This window comes from Sturnira hondurensis, unplaced genomic scaffold (genome assembly GCF_014824575.4).
Source record: "Sturnira hondurensis isolate 20B ecotype Veracruz unplaced genomic scaffold, ASM1482457v3 Scaffold0018728, whole genome shotgun sequence".
Taxonomy (NCBI): Eukaryota; Metazoa; Chordata; class Mammalia; order Chiroptera; family Phyllostomidae; genus Sturnira; species Sturnira hondurensis.
This window is the reverse complement of record NW_028091359.1, coordinates 3,232,433-3,254,063: the sequence shown is the minus strand read 5'-3', so window position 1 is coordinate 3,254,063 and position 21,631 is coordinate 3,232,433. Positions and strand designations below refer to the sequence as shown.

General features: G+C 36.1%; 1 protein-coding gene and 1 pseudogene across 1 annotated transcript in view; one reads left to right on the top strand and one right to left on the bottom strand.

Annotated features, from left to right (window-relative positions):
• MED13 (mediator complex subunit 13) overlaps window positions 1–21,631 on the top strand; it is a 104,790-nt gene extending 83,159 nt beyond the window's left edge. Inside the window, exons 20-30 of the mRNA XM_037070072.1 lie at window positions 135–594; window positions 1,977–2,196; window positions 2,876–3,067; window positions 3,247–3,470; window positions 8,514–8,656; window positions 9,350–9,508; window positions 9,606–9,791; window positions 11,222–11,364; window positions 13,036–13,209; window positions 17,223–17,323; window positions 17,659–21,631. Coding sequence (XP_036925967.1) covers window positions 135–594; window positions 1,977–2,196; window positions 2,876–3,067; window positions 3,247–3,470; window positions 8,514–8,656; window positions 9,350–9,508; window positions 9,606–9,791; window positions 11,222–11,364; window positions 13,036–13,209; window positions 17,223–17,323; window positions 17,659–17,791 — 2,135 coding nt within the window. The 3' untranslated portion in view covers window positions 17,792–21,631. The remainder of the gene's footprint in view (window positions 1–134; window positions 595–1,976; window positions 2,197–2,875; window positions 3,068–3,246; window positions 3,471–8,513; window positions 8,657–9,349; window positions 9,509–9,605; window positions 9,792–11,221; window positions 11,365–13,035; window positions 13,210–17,222; window positions 17,324–17,658) is intronic.
• On the bottom strand, window positions 7,993–8,101 carry LOC119003826 (uncharacterized; annotated as a pseudogene).

The following is a 21,631-nucleotide window of genomic DNA, read 5'->3' as shown; positions in this document are numbered from 1 at the left end:
TCTTAACCAGCAACTTAGAGAGGGTAATTACCAAAAAGCATCAACTAGATAATTATTATTCACGTAGTTGAGAAAATGAAGAACCATTAGTAAAATAAAGAATTAAATACCCTGCCTGTTTTTATTATCTTTAGGTCCTTATCTTGCTTCCCAGCCATTGGACAGCTCTCTACTTTCCCAGCCAAATTTTGTTGCCCCTACGAGTCAGTCTTTGATCACTCCACCTCAGATGACAAATCCTGGAAATGCTAATACTCCATCTGCCACCCTAACGTCTTCAGCGAGCAGTACTATGACAATGACTTCAGGTGTTACCATGTCTTCTTCAGTTGCCACAGCTAATTCAACTTTGACCACAACTTCAACTTCATCTTCATCATCCTCCAACTTGAATAGTGGAGTATCATCAAATAAACTACCTTCATTTCCACCCTTTGGTAGTATGAACAGTAGTGCTACAGGATCCATGTCTACGCAAACGAATGCAGTTCAGAATGGCCAGCTAGGAGGGCAGTCATCAGCTCTCCAAACAGCTGGAGTTTCTGGAGAGTCATCTTCTCTTCCCACTCCGCCACATCCTGATGTATCTGAAAGGTACTTTTAAATGTAGTGATTCTATAGAAATATAAGTATATGATGCTTTTTGTCTGAATAAGAAAGTCATTGTTAATGAACAAAAAGAGCTTTTTGGTCCTATCCTTGGAATTTTGTGTTTGTAATGTTCAATATTTTATGTACAAATTATAATGAAGACTCTTTATTAAAGTCTTTATCACAGAATCCTAGAATCTCAGGCTGGGAATTAAGATCTTCTGCTCACACCTGTCAAGTAGATTTGCCTATGCAGATCGCTCCCATGATTTAGAAAGTTATTATTCAACCAGCCTGTTCGTAGGCTTAGAATCATATACCAAGATTTAAATCTCAGCTCTGCTGTTACTGGCTCTGTGACTTTGGGAAAGTTACCTCACTTTTTGGAGCCTGTTTCCTTATCTATGAATTGAGAATAATAAGATATAAAGCACATTATGTGCTTTACATAATGCTTCCAAATGCTTGAGGTAATTATGTCAACAGAGATTATGATGGCTTTCTTTATTACTTCATGAAGGAAGGTATTGAGTGAGCTTCCCTTTTGAATTATAGGTTAGGTTAGCTTGAGCATGGTTATATCTTTCAGCTACCCGGATACAGTTTTGCTTAAAGTTACACTCATTTGTGTGAGTAAAACAAACTATTAATTACCCATATTGATCCATTCACCTTGAATATCTCAATATATTTGAAGTTTAAAAAAATCATATCACCATCATGCCCTGGCTAGTGTGGCTCGGTGAATTGAGTGGGAGCCTGCAAACTGAAAGGTCACCATTTTTGATTCTCAGTCAGGGCACATGCCTGGGTTGCAGGCCAGGTCCCCAGTTGGGAGAGGCAATTGACTGAAGTTATCTCTAGCACATCATCGATGTTTCTCTTCCTCTCTTTCTCCTTCCATTCCCCTTTCTCTAAAATAAATAAATCTTATTTTAAAAAAGTCATATCACCATCAAAGAATGACTCTTATTGACCTTTGAAGTTACTAAGTATGAAATAAATGTGTATAGCTAAAAATGTAGTGGAACATTGACTAAGGTTGGAAACTTGATTTCTTTCTAGTTTAGCTCTGCTTCTAGCCAGCTTTGTGATTTAGGCAGCTCATTTAACCTATCTTTATCACCAAAGCACTAAGCTCTCTAACATTCTCATACTCTGTGGTTTCTCATACAAAGAGGACCTCAACACAAAAATCTTTGTACACCATGAAATTGTACACACAGTGTTTATGGTCTTCTTTGAAGAGAAAGAGAGGTCCTTCATTTTTAGAAAGGCTCTCTGAAAGGGAGGGGGTGAGGTATCAAGAACCTTCTTTGATCCTACCCAAGTAAGGTATAGTGTAACTTTTTTCTTCACTATCTTATTTCTACCTTGAATTTTAGCACGATGGATCGGGATAAAGTGGGTATCCCCACAGATGGTGACTCACATGCAGTCACTTACCCTCCTGCGGTTGTCGTTTATATAATTGATCCTTTTACATATGAAAATAAAGATGAGAGCACTAATTCTTCTAATGTATGGACTCTGGGGCTACTTCGATGCTTTTTGGAAATGGTCCAGACTCTTCCTCCTCATATGAAGAATATTGTTTCTGTACAGGTAAGAATGATAAATGTTGCAGATAAAATTTATGTAAAACAGTTGGATTTTGAAAGAAATTTCAGAGATACTAGTCTGTGTCTAAATTGATTTTCTAAAAGCTGGGTTCTAGTATATTGATTTTATTTTAAATGATATTATACTAGAAATTTTAGAGAGCTTATAAAAGATAGGCTTTGCAATTACACCACCATAACAATGGAAAGTAAAAGGAACCACAGTAATAATGGAAAATAAAGATTACAATAAGTACATTAATGTTTCTCCTGTGTTACCTTTATAAACTAGTTTTTAAATTCATACTTAAATACAAAAATACAGTATGGACTTATATAAGCTAGACTTAAAATAAGACAGGATTTAAAATAAGACAGGTTGCAAATAAAAGTAGAAGGAATTTAACCATATTAAGTTATTTGCAGAGATCTTGAATTATTTCTTTATATACTATAGCAAGAGTAGTCAATAGCAATATAATGCTTTGTAGAAATTTTTTTAAAAGTTTTTACATAGCTCGTTGGTAAAATTTACTATTAAAATCCTATAGAATTCTTAGCTGATCATTTTAATTTGGTTTTGTTTAGATTTTCTATGAAGTTTTTAGAGTTTTAAACCCACAGTCCTTCTTAATCCTCTTGATAGAAATTTAACATTTGTAATATTTGCCTATAATTCTTAGATTGTTCCTTGTCAGTACCTGTTGCAACCTGTGAAGCACGAAGATAGACAAATCTATACCCAGCATTTAAAATCCCTGGCTTTTTCGGTCTTTACCCAGTGTCGGAGACCCCTTCCAACATCTACCAATGTGAAAACATTGACTGGGTTTGGTCCAGGTTTAGCCATGGAAACTGCTCTTAAAAGTCCTGATGTAAGTATGTGTTCCATTATCAGAGTTATTGAAAAACTCTACATGTTATTCAAAACTAAATGCAGTTATCTGTTTAGCTCTCAATTTTCAGTTATTTTTTAATTGGGCAGAAATAATGTATCACATTTTCAACATGATTGATTGTATATACCATAATATCTTACTTTTTTGTTTTACAGAGACCAGAGTGTATTCGCCTTTATACACCTCCCTTTATTCTGGCTCCAGTAAAGGATAAACAGACAGAGCTAGGAGAAACATTTGGAGAAGCTGGACAGAAATATAATGTTCTTTTTGTGGGGTACTGTTTATCACATGATCAGAGATGGATTCTTGCTTCTTGCACAGATCTATATGGAGAACTTTTAGAAACTTGTATCATTAACATCGATGTTCCAAATAGGTACTTATATTTCTTTAAATGTATTATTATCTCATCCCATTTTTAAAAATTCATAGGTAATCACATTTTACTTTTAATGAATAGAAAACTGTTGAAATTTCTGTACATTAAAATACTACGTTTTTGTATTGCGGGTATTCTCACTGTTTTGTAGTAAATATTTATATTGTATAATCAGGAGAATCAAAACTAATTTTGATTGAGACTTTTGGTCAAGGTGGTGACATAGGTAAATACAGCTCCTCACAGAACCACATCAAAATTACAACTAAAGTATAGAACCGTCAGAAATTGAGTTCAATGGAAGTGTGACAACTATGGAAGTAAAGAAACCGCATCCATCCAGACTGGTAGGAGGGGTGGAGATGTAGAATGGGCTGGTCCCACATCCACATGTGGTGGATAAAAATCCAGGAGAGACATAATGGGAGTGAGGAGTCCCAACCCCACATCAGGCCTCCCATCCACAGGTTTCAGTGCCAGGAAGAGAAGTCCCCATAACTTCTGGCTACAAAAAATAGCAGTGATTGAGTTGGTGCAGAAAACTTCTGGTGTCCCAAGCAGTTTCCTACAAAGAACCTACATGTGGATTAACTTCAGATTCACTTCCTCTGAGCTTCAGCATCAGGGTAGCAGTTCGAAAGGCACCACTGGCATCCAGGGAGTAACTGAAATGTCTGGCATCAAGGCAGGAACTGGAGAATAGCTTTCTCCTAGATAAAGGGCAGGTAGAGGCCACTGTCCCTTTTATGAGGCCTTTTCCCACAATGCCATAAAGCTGGCAATTGGGTGCCATATGAGACACCATCAACCTGGTTAACACTATTTGCCCCCAACCTAGAGATCCCCTGAGATTTTGTCCCACCCAACTTATGAGCCAACTCAAACTGTTCACTGTGTGACTTTTCCATATGAATGGCTGGTCTAGGCTCATGCTTCACAACTCCCTAAATCCCATCAAGCAAGCAACAGTTGCCTCAGAAAGCCCCCACCAGGGTACCTCTTGCTAAGTGGCCCCAAGCCCAGCACAAGTAGCAGCCATCTCATAATGCTCTATAACTCATGCAGGGTGGCCCTGAGCAGAGCACAGGTTGGGGCTGACCTTGGCCAGCACCACCCAGGAAACACCAGAGCCTGTGCACCCAGTGGGCAGCTATAGACCACACCACCCTGCCCCTGCATAGCTCATCTTTCATTAGAGGGCAGAGAGTGGTGGTCAGTGGTCATAGTCAATCCTTGCAGCTGAGTGGCTTGGGTAAATCCCTCCCATTTGGGTAAATCTACCACTAGCAATCAAGGCTCAGCTACAAGGGAAAGTTGTGCTCAGCCCAAACAAAGGATATTTGTTGACTACCTTGACTACCCAGGTACCTGGGTGATACGGGAGGCTGTGCCACTGGATCCCACAGGACACCTGCTACATTAGGCCACGCTACCAAGAAAGGAAGTTGTTGCAGCCCTACCTAATATATGGAAACAAACACAGGGAGGTTTCCAAAATGAGGAGACAAAGAAACATGGCCCAAATGAAAGAATAGATCAAAACTCCAGAAAAAGAGCTAGAAAAAATGGAGATGAGCAGTCTTATCAGATGCAGAGTTCAAGCACTGCTTATAAGGATACTCAAGGAACTTAGTGAGTAGTAACTCAACAGCATTAAAAATACACAGTGAGAAGCAAAAGATACACTAATTAAAATAACGGACAATTTACAGGGAAACAACAGTAGAGTGGATGAAGCTGAGAAATCAGTGATTTGGAAGATAAGGAAGTCAGAACAACCGATCAGAATAAGAAGAAAAAATCAAAAAGTATAGTGTAAGCAACCTCTTGCATAACCTCAAGCATTCCAACATTCACATCATAGGGGTTCCAGAAGGAGAAAAGAAAGCAAGAAATTGGAACTCTATTTGAAAAAAAATTGAAGAAAATTTCTCTACTTTGGTGAAGGAAATAAACATACAAATCAAAAAAACATGGAGAGTTCCAAACAAGAGGGTTTCAAAGAGGCCTACTCCAAGACACATAATAATAAAAATGCCAAAGGTTAAAAAGAGAATCTTAAAAGCAGCAAGAGAGAAGCAGTTAGTTACCTGCGTGGGAGTTCCCGTAAGACTGTCAGCGGATTTCTCAAAAGAAACTTTGCAGGCTAAAAGTGATTGTCAAGAAATAAAGTCATGAAAAGTGGGGAACTACAGCTAAGATTGCCCTACATCAGAAAGGTATTTAGGATTAAAGGACAGATAAAGAGCTTCCCAGACCAAAAAAAAACCTAAAGGAGTTTATCATCACCGAGCCATTATATGAAATGTTAAAGGGACTTCCTTAATAAAAAAGATCAAAACTATGAACAATAAAAGGGCAATAAACACATATCTATCAATAATTCAAACTAAGCAAACAAGAACAGCAACATAATCATGGATATGGGGAGCATTTTGATGGTTGCCAGATGGGAGAGGGGTGTAGGAAAAGGGGTGAAGAGGTGAGGGGTGAAGAAGTACAAATAGGTAGTTACAGAAGAGTCATGGGGATGTAAAGTACAGTATAGGAAATGGAGTAGCCAAAGGACTTACAAGCGTGACACAGGGACATTAACAATGGTGTGGGGATTGCCTGAGGGAGTGAGGGGTACTGGGCAGTGAGGGGCAAAGGAGGAAAAATAGGGACAACAGTAATACCATAATCAATAAAATACCTTTTAAGTAATTTTGAGTAATCTGTTGTACAGACAAAAGAGATGAAGGTCCCTAAATTTCCTATCATAAGGCTTGAAGCAAAGATTTTAGCCTGAAAAGTTTTTGAAATGTGAAACTAGAAAGCCCTCTGCAATTAAAAAAACTCTAGTAAAACATCCTAGATTTATTTTTTTCATGTTCTAAGATATAGTTCCTAAATTAACTGAGTTAACTTCCTTTACTGAAATTGTGGACTGAAAATTTTACCATTTAAATGACACAGTGTCTTCTGAAAATGGTGACTTTCTTTTTAGGTTTCTTCTCAGTAGTAATTAGGTATCATGGCCATTTATTTATGAAGGCTGTAACTTAATTGGTCACAACAGTGGGCCTCATGTTATTATCACTTAATATACATTCTAGTAATATGTTTCAAAGCTAGTGAACACCACGTAAGAAGAGATCTTGAAAAGCAAGTACTTGCAGTAGTTTTTACTTTTCAGATATGGTTCTACCCTTTACTTTTGTAATAAAAAGGTTATGTTCTTTTAAGTTCCAAAATTGGTTATGTGTAGAAATATTTAAGGAAAACATAGAATATAGAAACATTAATTTGACATTTTTGATTACCAAGATTTATTATTTTATTTGATATACCTTAAAGCAGTACATTATACATTTCCTTGACACAATTTTGATGTTTTAAAATGGGACAGCTGTACTAATTACCATATTTTGCCATGTATAATATGCTCCTGTGTATAATGCACACCCAAATTTTTGGCCCAACCTTTCAGAGAAAAAAATCTTCTGTTTTAATTTTTTAACTCAAATTTTTTTGTATATAAAACTGATTACTGTATTCTAGGGTATTATTTTGCATATAGATATCATTATTGCTGTCTTGAGTTACACTTTTAGTGCATAAGCATAAATAAAGAATTAAGCCCTGGCTGGTGTGGCTCAGTGGATTGAGCGTGGGCTGTGAACCGGGGGGTCGCTGATTCGATTTCCAGTCAGCACATGCCTGGGTTGCGGGTCATATGCCTTATGACAGGGCTCACTTTAGTAAAAGAGAAAACCAGTGGTATCTCAGAGTGTATGTAGTGTTTATAACACTCTGTTGAAGTTTCGTGTTAAATATAAATTCTTAGGATTTCTGTTCTATAAGAAGCGTGTTTTAAGCCAAGTCTGTGTGCTGTGTTGATAATGCTCAGTCAATGTACCCCTCTCAGGAAAAGTGGAAACTGAAGTTTTCTCTGGTAATTCCTGCTGTTTAAACCCCTTAACTGAAGTATAAACCAAAGTATTTTTCGGTTTATACAGAAACTCAGTGGGGGCTACATGAGAGGCAACCACACATTGATGTTTCTCTCCCTCTCTTTCTCCTTCCCTTCCCCTCTCTCTAAAAATTAATAAATAAAATATTTTTCAAAAAGAATTAAAAACATATATATAAACACACATACAGAATTAATACTACCCATGTATAATGTGCATCCTTATTTTTCCATCAGAAATTTGGGCAAAAAAGTGTTCATTATACACTGCAAAATATGGTAAGCTTTGGAACGAGTATGCTTATCTGTGAAGGGTAAGAGTAGAGAAAGACTAGTACCACCTTTCCAATACAAGAACAGTGTTGCCATTTTACCCAAAGTAGAAGTTGTAGATTGGTTAAAAAAGAGGTCCAACGCTGTTGTCATAGAGACCTGGTTTCAAATCCCAGTTGTGCCACTTCCCATGTGATCTTGAACCAGCTGAGATACAGCTTACTTCCCTGCAGAATTGGGATAGTTTTATGTCTCAGAGTTGTTAGGATGAAATGCAGTTTTACATGTAAATTGGGCTTAATTCTTGATACATTTACTGAATTCTTAATTCAGTAAATATTTAATAAACTGATAAGAACAGATACCACACTTGATCTTAGCCAAAAGGCCAAGAAGCAATAGTAAATATTCAATAAATGGTAGCTATCGTTCAGCCAGAGTACTTACATTACATACTTGCCTAATAAAGGACATGCATGCAGAAAACACAACAGTGTGTTTGGTCAGAGAAAGTGGGGTGTTATTTTTGATATTCTTTGACTTAAAATCTAGAGTGAGGGTTGGCGGACTGTATAGCCTATGGATCAAATCTGGCCACGCTCATTTAATGCATGTTTTGAAAAACTCCACAAACTAGCATTCCCTGCACCCTACCCCCACCCTAGGATTTTACATGCATTCTTGCTTAGGATTTGTGTAAAAATTTTGAAGCATTAAAATTAAGGGACTAATTTTTCACCAATTTGAGCTCTTTGGAAATATCATTTGAATTTTAGAAATATTGGTCACTGTCTCTTTATTTTATACAACAGGGCTCGTAGGAAAAAAGGATCTGCTAGAAGATTTGGTCTACAGAAACTTTGGGAATGGTGCTTAGGACTTGTACAAATGAGTTCATTACCATGGAGAGTTGTAATTGGCCGTCTAGGAAGGATTGGTCATGGAGAATTAAAAGGTAAAATTGTACTTTGTCATTTAATACTTAAATTTCTGTTTTATGTTAATTCATAACACTGTTCAGACCACATCTAGGTAAACTGGAAAAAATGCATAGGTTATAAAAACTTTTTCTGTTACTGATTTTTAAAGAGGAAACGTGTGTAAGCAAAATGGGTTAATTCAAATTTTCAAAAGTATATTTTTATAATATTACAACTTTAATATCAGTGTCACTATTACTATTCTTTTTTCTCATTTTTTATTTTTCCTTTTTTGCTTATTACTCAACTCATCCTCTGTTCAGTAGATACTAATTGATAGAGTTGTACATTAAAGCTAAGGTGATAAAGAATGTTAATATCACCAATTGACACTTTTGGCTTAATGATGACACTAATTTTACTTTAAGATTTTATTTATTTATCTTTAGAGGGGAAGGGAAGGAGAGAGGGAGAGAAATATCAGTGTATGGTTGCCTCTCGTGCATCCCCCGCTGGGAACTGGCCTGCAACCCAGGCATATGCCCTGACTGGGAATCGAAGCACGGTTGTTTGGTTCGCAGGCCTGCGCTCAGTCCAGTGATCTACACCAGCCAGGGCAATGGCGACACTAATTTGAAAACCATTTTGTTTTGACTTCAGTTCTATAAGGTGTTAACAATGATGTTTTATATATATATATATATTTTTTTTACTGTTGATACCCACAGATTGGAGCTATTTGCTGAGTCGTCGAAACTTGCAGTCTCTAAGCAAAAGACTCAAAGACATGTGTAGAATGTGTGGTATATCTGCTGCAGACTCTCCCAGCATTCTCAGTGCTTGCTTGGTAGCAATGGAACCCCAAGGCTCTTTTGTTATTATGCCAGGTTAGCTATTTTAATTCTTCAGCACTTAAGTTTCTAAATATTATGTAAAATTGATTCTTTATTTTTAAAAGAAAAATACCTTTCATTTTCTTTTCAGATTCTGTGTCAACTGGTTCTGTATTTGGAAGAAGCACCACTCTAAACATGCAGACGTCTCAGCTAAATACCCCACAGGATACATCATGTACTCATATACTTGTGTTCCCTACTTCTGCTTCTGTGCAAGTAGCTTCAGCTACGTATACCACTGAAAATTTGGATTTAGCTTTCAATCCCAACAATGGTAGGTGAATTATTTAAAGGTTTACATATATAAAATAAGTCTTGATGATTATGGCTGATTGTAGGCTGATGAATACCTCCCAAAACATATCCATGTCTTGTGAATGTCCCTGAAACCTGTGAATGTTTCCTTAAATGGCAAAAACAAAACCAAACCCCTGCAGATGTGATTAAATTAAGGATCTTGAGATAGAGAGATTATCCAGCATCATGCAGTTCAGTCCTAAATGCAAGACATGTATCTTTATAAGAGGGAAGTTTGACTATACATAAAAGAGGAAGGCCAAATGGTGAAAACAGAGAGAAGCAAAGTCAAAAAAACAATGCTCACACTGGTATCTTTGAAGATGGAGGAAAGGGCCATAATACAAGGAATACAATTAATTCAAGTTTCTAGAAAGACAAGGAAACAGATTACCCTCAGAACCCTCTAGAAGGTGCATAGCCCTGCTGGTTTCTTGATCTTGGCCTAGCAACTAGCACTTTGATTTCAACCCAACAAAACTGATTTTGGACTTCTGGACACTAAAACAGTAACAGAATAAATGTGAAATGTTTTAATAGGTTTATGATAATTTATTAAAGCAGCAATAGGAAACTAATGTGATCATTATTTTATCTTATTGATAATTGATATCAAAACTGATACTGTGAATTACCTCATAAACATTTACTTATTTTAAAAGACAGTGTGCTCTGGCTGGTGTGGCTCAATGGATCGAGTATATTAGTCATGGAGTAGTCTTATTTTAAATACATTTTCATTTCAAGCATACAGTGTTTGCTTTGTCCTAGTTTCCTATTGCTGCTGTAAGAAATTATGACATGCTTCGTGGCTTAAAATAACACACACTTACTGTCTTGCAGTTCTGGATGTCAGAAGTCTTACTGGGCTAAAGTCAAAGAGTGCAGGGTCGCTTCTTTCTGGAGGCTCCAAGGGACTGTCTGTTTCCTTGCCTTTGCCAGCTATAGAGACCACTTCCATCTCTTGCTTGTGGCCTGTTTTTCCATCTTCAACGCCAGCATTATAGTATTGGCACATCTTTTTCACTGACTCTAAACCTACTGCCTCCCTCTTATGAGGGCCCCTGTGATTACATTGGACTACCTGGATAAGCCAGAATTATCTCTCCCTTTCAAGATCCTTAGCTTGATCATATCTGCAAAGTTTTTTGTGGTAAGATATTCACAGATCCCTGGGATTAGGCCATAGACAATCATTGTAGGGGCCAGGGAGCATTATTCAGACTCCACATGCTTATTTATGCCTAATTGTGTTTCATGCGTAATTATTTATATGGCTCCTGGCACAGTATTTGGCACATAGTAGGCCTTCTGTAGATGTTGGTTAAGTTAATTTTAATTCTCTCCTATAAATAACCATGAGGTGAAAAAATGGAATATATTTAATATTTTTTCTTTATCCTATAGCAGATGGAATGGGTCTCTTTGATTTGTTAGACACAGCAGATGAACTTGACCCTGATATCATTAATATTCTTCCTGCATCTCCAACGGGGTCTCCTGTACATTCTCCAGGATCTCATTACCCCCATGGAGGTGATGCTGGCAAGGTAACCCCCTTATAAAAGTTCAGTTTATCTAAATGTCATTCATTAACTTAGTAAGGAATTGATCTATGAAACAGAGCATTGTTTTTCCTTTGGAAATCAGCAGATAGTTAGATTAACAGTGCATTCATACAGTTCTGCCTTTTGACATGAGTATTTTGAAATATACATTAAGAGAGTCTCTGGGCTCTGCTTTCCCTGACTTCCTCTGCACTACTTTGCATTAATCCTTCTTTTGTGTTTTTCCTACCACTTCACCATAGCTTCTACTTAGGTATAGGGCTGGGTTATCTGAGAATCATTATGTTGCTCTAAGAGCTGCCATTCATGTCAGGGCAGAGATAAGGAACATAATAGAAACACTAATTTTCTCATAAGAACAGAAAAAACACTGACCATCTTGCCCCTAGCCCCTTTTTATTTTTAGCAGCTATGGAAGCAGGCTATTTTCTTTTTCTGTTTGAACTTGAAACTAATTGGACTTCATTTGAATAACATCTTTATTTGCGTAAAATTATATATAGTGGTTATTTGACTATTTTAGTATGTATATGTTTAGAACCTGGCTTTTTAAAATAAGGAAGAGTCTATGTCCATTCTTACCTTGCATGCTTTCCTTCTTTTTTTAACTGAAAAGAAATGAGATTATTGGGGAAAAATATGAGAAAAAGCACCGATAATTTAACTACTTTAATAAGACCATTTTTACTTTTACTAAATTACCTTCTACATGTATTTATATTGTAGCTTTCAGTAAATATAATCAGCTTTTTCAGTTTTATTGTTTTTTGCACTGCATTGTTTTTTTTAGTATAATTTGTTATATCATTCCCAGAATGTTGGACATTCATTTTATTTTTTTCTGTTGTAGGTAATGTTGCAATGAATATTTTCATGCATTTTTCTTTTTATCTGTTTCCTTAAAATACTAAAAAATACATTGACTAATTCAAAGGATATAAACATCCCTTAATAATTGTTCCTTTATGTTGTCATAATACTTTCCAAAACATTAATTGCATTTTATAGGTAGTGCTAGATGAACAAAGCTAGATTTTACTGTACCTTTTGGATGGGGATGTGGTTGTCAGGAATTAGTTTAGGGCAAGGGTGTCAAACTCATTTTCACCAGGGGCCACATTAGCCTTGCAGTTGCCTTCAAAGGGCCGAATGTAATTTTAGGACTGTATAAATGTAACTATTCCTTAACTAGGGGCAAGGAGCTCGGCGCTGCTGCCAGGTAGAAACAGGGTGCCGGCCCTCCATAAAACAACGTGGAGGGCTGGATTCGGCCTGCAGGCCTGTGTTCGCCACCTGTGGTTTAGGGAGTTTTAGGAAATAATGTAGAAATTTCATTGAACATTTTGTAATTTTCAGTCAGCTACAAAGATTTACACACACAGAATATGGGCTTGGCATAATAATACAAATTTATTAAACAGCTGACATTTCATTTCCTTATGCAACTGTTAAAATAAAACTCACTCTCTCAATGCTATTACTAATTACACTATACTTACTAAGTACAGAGAATTTTTTTAAAATACCCTTCAGTCTTTTTAAAGATTGAAGTGATAATATTATGAGACTGATTTCCATAAACCATTCTGTATTTATACTGAGTGTCTAGATATATCATATGAACTAACACACTTTTAATTTTGTCTTTTTAAGGGTCAAGGTACTGATCGGCTACTTTCAACAGAGTCTCATGATGAAGTAACTAATATTCTTCAGCAACCATTGGCCCTTGGTTACTTTGTATCAACTGCCAAAGCGGGTCCGTTACCTGACTGGTTCTGGTCAGCATGTCCTCAAGCACAATATCAGTGTCCCCTTTTTCTTAAGGTATTGCCAATTCTATGCCAGTTCCTAAATAAAGCTAATTAATGGCTTATATACTACAAAATATAGAAGTAGCTTTTTGAAACCTTGTAGCTTGTGTCTAAGGTCTTAAATGCATCACTACATATGACTGTCTACACAGTATCACTAAGAGAATTATCTAATTAAGAAACAACTCTAATGTTTAAATTTTATTAAGTTGCACTTTTAAATCTTGAACTTCTGGAACCCTTGCTTATGTTATTTTTAACTGTACATCTGAAATTTATAGCTGGAAGAAACCTTGCATTATTATTTTTTAAGATTTTAGTTATTTATTTTTAGAGAGGGGAAGGGAAGGTAAAAGAAAGATAGAGAAACATCAATGTGTGGTTGCCTCTTGCATGTCCCCCCATTTGGTGACCTGGCTCACAACCCAGACATGTGCCCCGACTAGGAATCGAACCAGGGCCCTTGTGTTACCATATTTTTCAGACTGTAAGATGCACCCCCTAAATTTGGGAGGAAAGGGGGGTGCGTCTTATAGTCTGAATGTAGCTTGCCTGGCTCACTGGGTGAGGGGCTGGTGATGGAGCAAGGTCACAAGAGGCAGGATTAGGGTTGCCTCTGTATTTTCCTTGTAAATTGCTGGGACGGTGGGGGGGGGGGTGCAGGGGGTGTCTTATAGTCCAAAAAATATGGTACTTTTAATCTAACCACTTCATTTTCTGGGTGAGTACATTAGAGTTCAGAAAAACTCACTTGCCTAAAATCATAACTTGGTCATAGACTCAAGATTAAAAACTGGATCTTTTAATGATTACTTTCTTAATTACTTCATACTATACTCCTGTGTTTTGGGGGGGATTAAAAGATTCATAGTCTTTGTAAGAATATTTGATATTTAAATCCATTTACCACTTCTCAAGAAAGCTTTCTAGCATTGTATGAATTACTATGTTAAAACTATTGAGTGGTATTCAAGTAATGAGATTCTGAGACCCATAGTGACTTAGTTTATCAGAACAAACTCAGTAGCAAGTGATATAATGAAGTTGAGATAAGTCATAAAATGATAAAATGAGATATGAAAGCCCTATCCAGAGTTTATATTAACAAAACAGTAGCTGCAGCTATTATTTCAAAATACCAGATTCAGACCTGATTCACATATTCTTATATAAAACCACCAGAATTTGAATTTTTTATTCCATAAATCAGGCTAATTTAACTCCTTGCTAACTGATTGTTGTTTGTAGACTAAAAGCTGGATAGTATGCTTTAGTTTTAATGGGTACACGAACCAACTGGCTTGTTGCTCTCTTCTAAGCTTGTTAGTAAACCCTGATATCCTTGGCACACGTACTATTGGGTGAGTGTTATTTGAGTTAAGGAGTGAACTTCTGTAGTACATTTGTAAAGAATACAATAGGTGTTTACCTGAATTGACTATTAATGAGATAATATATTTAGAGAGTGTCAGTCAGGGTAATAATTAGTTTTATCATAAGACTTTTCTTTCCTTCCCAGTATATGTACAGTGGTCTATGCAGATGTCATTACAAGAACCTGTACCCCAGGGGGGTTCTGCGAAATAGTAGTTCTTGGAGCTCATACAAAACAAATGCTTCTTTGGTCCTTTGGGAGTATTCTACATGCTTTCTGCCCCCTTTCGTTGTTACAGTGCATGATGAACGTTAAATGCGCTGGAAAACAGCAGATAACATTGTTTACCTACCATTTCCTAAATTTACTTTAATACACAAAAAAGAATTGTGTAATACCTGCTGATACTTAATGACCTTAATGTTTCACAAAACATTTTGTGAGAAAATACCACTACAAAATGTCGGAGGGACTATCCGGATTCTTTTCTACTCTGTATCTGTTTGCAGAGAGGATAGCGTAACCTGGGCGTTCACCCTCAGATACAGCTGAACAGGATTGGGACTTCTATTGTGAATTACCTAGTGAGACATACCGTATTTTTAGGACTATAAGATGCACTGGACTATAAGACACATCTATGTTTTAGAGGAAAATAAGAAAAAAATTTAAGCAAAAAATGTAGTAAAATATTTAATAACCTGTGACCCTGCTCCACTGCTGCTGCCACCCCCACCCCCTCCACTTACAGCTAGCCAGGCAGGCTACATTCGGACTATAAGACGCACCCCCATTTCCTCCCAAATTGGGGGGTGCGTCTTATAGTTCGAAAAAATACGGTGACTTACCACAATTTGTTCCCTGTTTGTTTTCATACATACCATCTTATTTCTATGCCACAGGGAGTAAAATCACCTTGTATGTTTCTCTTTGCTTGGAAAAATGATAGGCTGTTACCTAGATGATCAGAACATCTTTTCATCATAGATTCTAGAGCACTGGTGCTAATTACTTTAATTTGTAGTGATCTGCCATATGAGACTTTTGCTTGTAACTCAAATCAGGAGTTTATGTACAGTTTGGGACATATATCTTTGGTTATATTTTTTAATACACAACTGAAGAATTTATACATATATTACACTTGTAGAGGAGAGAGCACCTGTAAATATTGAATATGACAGGACCTTTTTCAGTACACAGAACGAGATCTGCGGAGAGTTTCTGCAATCAGTACATCTTGTTAAAACTTTTTAACACTATTACATATATTGACTTAAAAAGGATTCACTTTTTAAAGTTGAAATGTGAAGAATGCCATATTCATTTATTTTATTCTTTGCTCTCCCTAAGTGGGTGTGTCAGTGGTTGCTCCATTCTGAAATTGAGTGGCAGAAAAAGGCATCTGTGCACTGTATTATTTAGAGTGCTCACAATTTTACCAGACATAGCTTTGCTTAAGAGTTACAGCTTTATACATAGTGTCAGGGGAACAGAAAATGAACACATTTGACTGATTAATTAGAGATTCATTTTCCTGCAGGACACACTTTAAAGCAAGGTGGGCTTTTGTTTCATATGGCCTAGGGACCCATAGCAGCTGTGTGGCATTTTCAATTGTTCGCTATCAGGGAACCCAAGAGAATCACCCCCTTTCTAAGAGTATTTCCTGAAAATCAATTTGGTTTTCAAGATGAAAATAAATTTGTTGTATTTTTAAAATATTTCTTTGCCCTTGCCTTGCCTGTTCTGTCTTCCTATAGTTTTGATTTTATTTATTTTTAAAAGATTTTTTAAAATTTATTTTTAGACAGGAAGGGAGGGTGAAAGAGAAGGAGAGAAACATCAACATGTGGTTGCCTCTTGTGCACCGCCTACTGAGGACCTGACCCAAAACCCAGGCATGTGCCCTGACTGGGAATCGAACCAGTGACCCTTTGGTTTGCAGGCCCGTGCTCAATCCATTGAGCCACACCAGCCAGGGCAATCTTCCTATAGTTTTTTGTTTTTTTTTTAAAGATTTTACTTACTTATCTTTAGAGGGGAAGAGAAGGAGAGAAATGTCAATGTATGGTTGCCTCTTGTGAGTCCCCTGCCAGGAACTGGCCTGCAACCCAGGCATGTGCCCTGACTGGGAATTGAACCGTGATCCTGTGGTTCGCAGGCCCATGCTCAATCCACCCAGCTACACTAGCCAGGGCTTCCTATAGTTTTTAAGTAAGTTAGTTTAAGCAAGTATAAATCTATAAGGAAAGATTTATCACTCTGTTAGTAAAATATTTTTGTATGCTTACCCCTGTTTACTTCATTCAGTGCAACATCTAGATATATCTGTATAGGCTTAAGCTCTATGTAACTTAGAAACAGACTACTCAGGTTTATCAGTTTAGTGCTTCCTTAAACATTTACATTACACTTAGAAAATAGTTGAAAATTCTTTTTTAAAGACTATCATGTGCTCTCTAAAACAATAAAAGCTGAAGAAAATGAAGTAAGATTTAGTATATTACCCACCTAAAAATTACTTCTGTACTGAATTAAGAACAAGCATTTTTGCAGGGGCTCCCATTCCTTACACAGGTCTAAAATGTATTTCATCAAGAAAAAGACCTTGGTTTTTTCATTCGGTTGATATCCTGTTACTTTTTTAGGCCTCTTTGCACCTCCACGTGCCTTCAGTGCAATCTGACGAGCTGCTTCACAGTAAACACTCCCACCCACTTGACTCAAATCAGACTTCAGATGTCCTCAGGTACAGCTCTTTTTACCATTGATGGCTTCCATTGTAACTGAATGAATATAGTGTTGGTCTTTACATATTTTTCCTCACTTTTGGCAGTTGACAGTTGCATACCCTTACGTCTTTAGATGAATTAAATCATTCAGAATGAGTACTTTGTTTTTCTAACCCATGGAATCTACTTTTGAGAAAAATTGTTGTGAAGATTAATTATCTTTACTCTCCCCCAGGACTCACTATTCCATATGTTCTACCTTTTCTTTTTTAAGTGACTTCAAATCTTAGATGACTTAATTGGAAACTACTTCCAAAATCTACAGTATAAAAATGGTTTATTTGCTTTTCAGGTTTGTTTTGGAACAGTACAATGCACTCTCCTGGCTGACCTGTGACCCTGCAATCCAGGACAGACGTTCGTGTCTCCCAATTCATTTTGTGGTGCTGAATCAGTTATATAACTTTATCATGAATATGCTGTGATCTTCATTTGATGGAACTGTACAAGAAAAGAACAAGGAAAAAAGACATTTCGCTGCAAGATTAAGTTACAATTATCTTCTCAGTGAAAGTCATTTGTGATGGGGTCTAATTCTTATTACTTCAACAAATATTGTTCAGACTTGGGGGTGGCTATAACCCTGCTATTTTTCATTGACTATACTGAACTCTTTAGAATGATGACTGATCATACAAAACGTATTATAACATTTTCGTAGCAAAATTAACCTTTTTTTTCCAGTCACAGTATTTGTGAAAAGTAATGAGCCATAGTACCCAGTCATGTTAAATGAATATTAAAAGCATGGAGAGGAACTGAGGAACAATGAATTTCAACATACGGCTTCAGAACATCAAGATGTTCTTGTATTGGAGTATAGTATCTAGTATTCAAAATGCCTGCATCTCTTATTTATTGTAAGTTTTTAAATGTATAAATTGTCTTATATTTCTTAACCTCTTTTATAAAAAACTTTCCTAGAAGGTTTATACTGCCTTCTTGCTTTAAAGCAATTGGTCTAAATATGTAATCGTCTTAATTAAAAAGTTGCAGTAGGGTTGCTTTTAGAGTATTATTTTTTTGTAAGGGGGTGGGACAGTAAATTTGTATTGTCTCGATGTACAGTTCAATGGGAATAGACGGGGAATAATGTCCATGCCATTGCGTGTGGAGGATTTACAGCTAAGCTGTAGTTGCAGAGTACATGTACAGTAATGAAGTTCACTGTGTTTATAAATGGAAAAGGTACCAGGTCTTACAGCATTTTATATATCACACCTTTACTGAATAACATGATGGCAATATACAAGTGATATTGTTAAGTGGTTTAACTTAGAATAAAATGAGAATTCTTCAGTTATATTTTGTACTATGGTTTAGGGCTATGACTAATATTTCAGGCCATTTCCAGTGAAAAAACTTAGTTTTACAAGAAAAACATTTGCTACTGAATGCGTAAACTAATTTTGGTGTTTAATGTTACATGCTTAAATTTTTTTCAGTTTTAACAGTGGCACATCTAGGCATGGGAATATTATTAATTATGAAAATATTTTCAGGATCTGCTATAAGGTTGAAATTTAGCCCAGCTCTAGGCATTTTACAAATTATTTTAAGAGCAGTCACTCTTGATTGTTTGACTTTTTTTTAAATTAAAGATTGGGAATGTGTGTGAGAGTTTGCATAAGTATGGGTGTGTGTGTGCGATCAGACTGTGGTGTAAATAGATTCTCAGTGAATTCTGGTATTCAGACTCTTATCGCTAGTTAGAAACCATTTTCTAAACTTAGCCTGTTTGTTCCCTTTTCCTTTTTATTTATTTAATTGTCTTGGTTTGGAGATGACAGTCCCAAACACCAGAGTCTGGACTTTCTGGAACACAGCTCAGATGAAGGCAGGACACATGCCAAGGAGGCGCTCACCTCCCTAAAGAAGGGACTTGAACTGTTAGGGACTTTAATTCCCCCTTCCTCACATACAGCTTCCCCCCTTCTCGTTTGCACATGCCAGGATGACTGCTTGTCTGCAGGTGTAAGTTACCCCTTGAAAGATCCTTTCTACAGTGCTGCTCACCACAGTGTCCAAGTCGGCCTCCTGCCTGTGTCGCTGACTTGACTTCACAGTCACCGAGTCTACCTTTTTTTTCTTGGAAACAGTCTAGTGAAATCCCGAATTCGTAAGTTCACTAATTCTCCATAAGAACAAAGTCTATTGTATTTACAAAACAGTAATTCAGTATGTTTTATTTTATTTTTTACTGAAATACTTTGTAAATACTATATGCCTGGTTTAAATATCACTTTCTTATGAACATTATAACTGCTTCAAATTGTGCATTAAAACGTTAACAAGTCTTTTTTTTCTATAAAGAAAACAATTGGTGAGAAAGATTTTTCAATCATTTCTTCAAAATTATAATGTGATCCCAATGGTCAGCATATTTTGAAATTAAAATTTAAAGATCACATCCCTGTGTTCATTTTTAAATTATGCTAACACACACTACAGATTATGTTGGCATGTTTTGTTTTATACTTACTTTAAAAACTTGTCTGAGATTTGAAGGAAAAGACGCTTATTTGGAATTTCTATTAGAAGTGTATCCCTTTTTATATACTTAGCACAATAGTGACTTTTAAAAATAAAAGCTACTATCTCAATTGTTTAAAATCACTAGCCTTTAGTAACCACACCTCAGTTTGAAAATAAATTTTTTAAAATTATTCCCTGACAGTTACTTTTATATAGAGCCATAAGGAAGGAACCCAGTATACAATTTCTTTTTATCTGGGCATCAGGGAGTAGTTCCTAAATAACAGGATTTACTGATACGGTTTTTTTTCTTCCTTTCATATATAAGTTCACACTCAAATAGAAACATATTAAATAGCCATTAAAAAAAGGTCAGGAGACTGAGTTCAGGAAAAAAAAAGCCTTTTATGCAGGATGATGGATCTGACTTACTAATGTACTGTCACAGACAAGTGTGGGTAGTTTTGTTTTCTTTTGTTTAAATAAGTAAGTGAAATAATATGCTTTATACCAGTTGATCACCAACACCTTGACTTCTTTGTTACAGTGCTAATATCTGTTTTTTTGTGCAGTTATCCATTACAAAGCAGGGTGGAAGCTCCGCATTTTGGCATCTAAAAAGATTACTTACATAATGTCTGCTTCCAGCCAGTGAGAAACATCTAGCCATACCTTTCTTATGCAAGCCATTCAGTTATCAGGACTGTGAATTAACACTGTATGAATAAATTTCTGTACACCTTATTGTTTGGCCAGAAGGCCACCAAGTGTACTTAATATGTAATACTTAAATTTTAAACTAGTTTTAATTTTTAATCTTTCTAAACTTTTCTTAAACCACTAAAATTAAGCTCTTACTACTTAGTCAACTATCCTCAGCTGTATTCGTAATCAGTTGTCAGTATGGCACAGATTACTGTATTATTTTCCTTTTGTCCTCATATTTACCTTCTGAGGTAATACTTTTAACTTAATGTGTTACTACAAAGATTTCCAGATCTTTAATCAAGCACTATGTTAATACTGTAATATCAAAATACTATGTTGCATTATTTAAAATGTTCACATTGAATACATTAAAAGGAAGTTTTTAAATGCTGTTGCATCATATAATTTGCCTCTCACCCACTATGGCATTGCGTATCAGTCTGTTAATACATTCAGTGTGCATGAGTGAGGTTTTGGTCTGGGTTTCCTCTTAAGATTTTTGTTTGTCTAAATTAAGGAAAAAAGTTTTTGACACATTTATTGCCTCATTCCCACCCCCCAGATCAGCTGGAAATCTTAACCTTTTGGTTTTTCTTGGTGTTCTAATGGGCCCAGAACTGTGGTTTAAATGTGTGTGTGTGTGTGTGTGTGTGTGTTTTGTGGAGTATTAATTTAAAAACTGGATTTGGGACCTAAAATACTCCTCAGGTTGATGTATTCATAAAGTTTTAAAATAGCTTTAGTTTTCAAAGTAAACTGGATTTGTGGACCTTACAGTTAATGAATTTAAACTACAAATTGTAACGTCATTACTGGACATGTGTTGGCATCAACTCTCAGAATAGCTTGGTCACTTTATGAAGGGGCGTTTTAAAGTTGTTTAGCAGTGACACTTAATATGGTCCAATTGCTTTTTTTTTTAACGTGACAAAAAAAGATAAGGAACAAACACTATTGCTGCCGAATGCCATAACACTGAGTTGTACAAATTGTGATTGAGGAAATGAAAAGGTTTATACTTTTTAAAAAAAACAAAAAAAAAACAAAACTTCAAATGGAATAAATTATTCATGAAGCCTTCA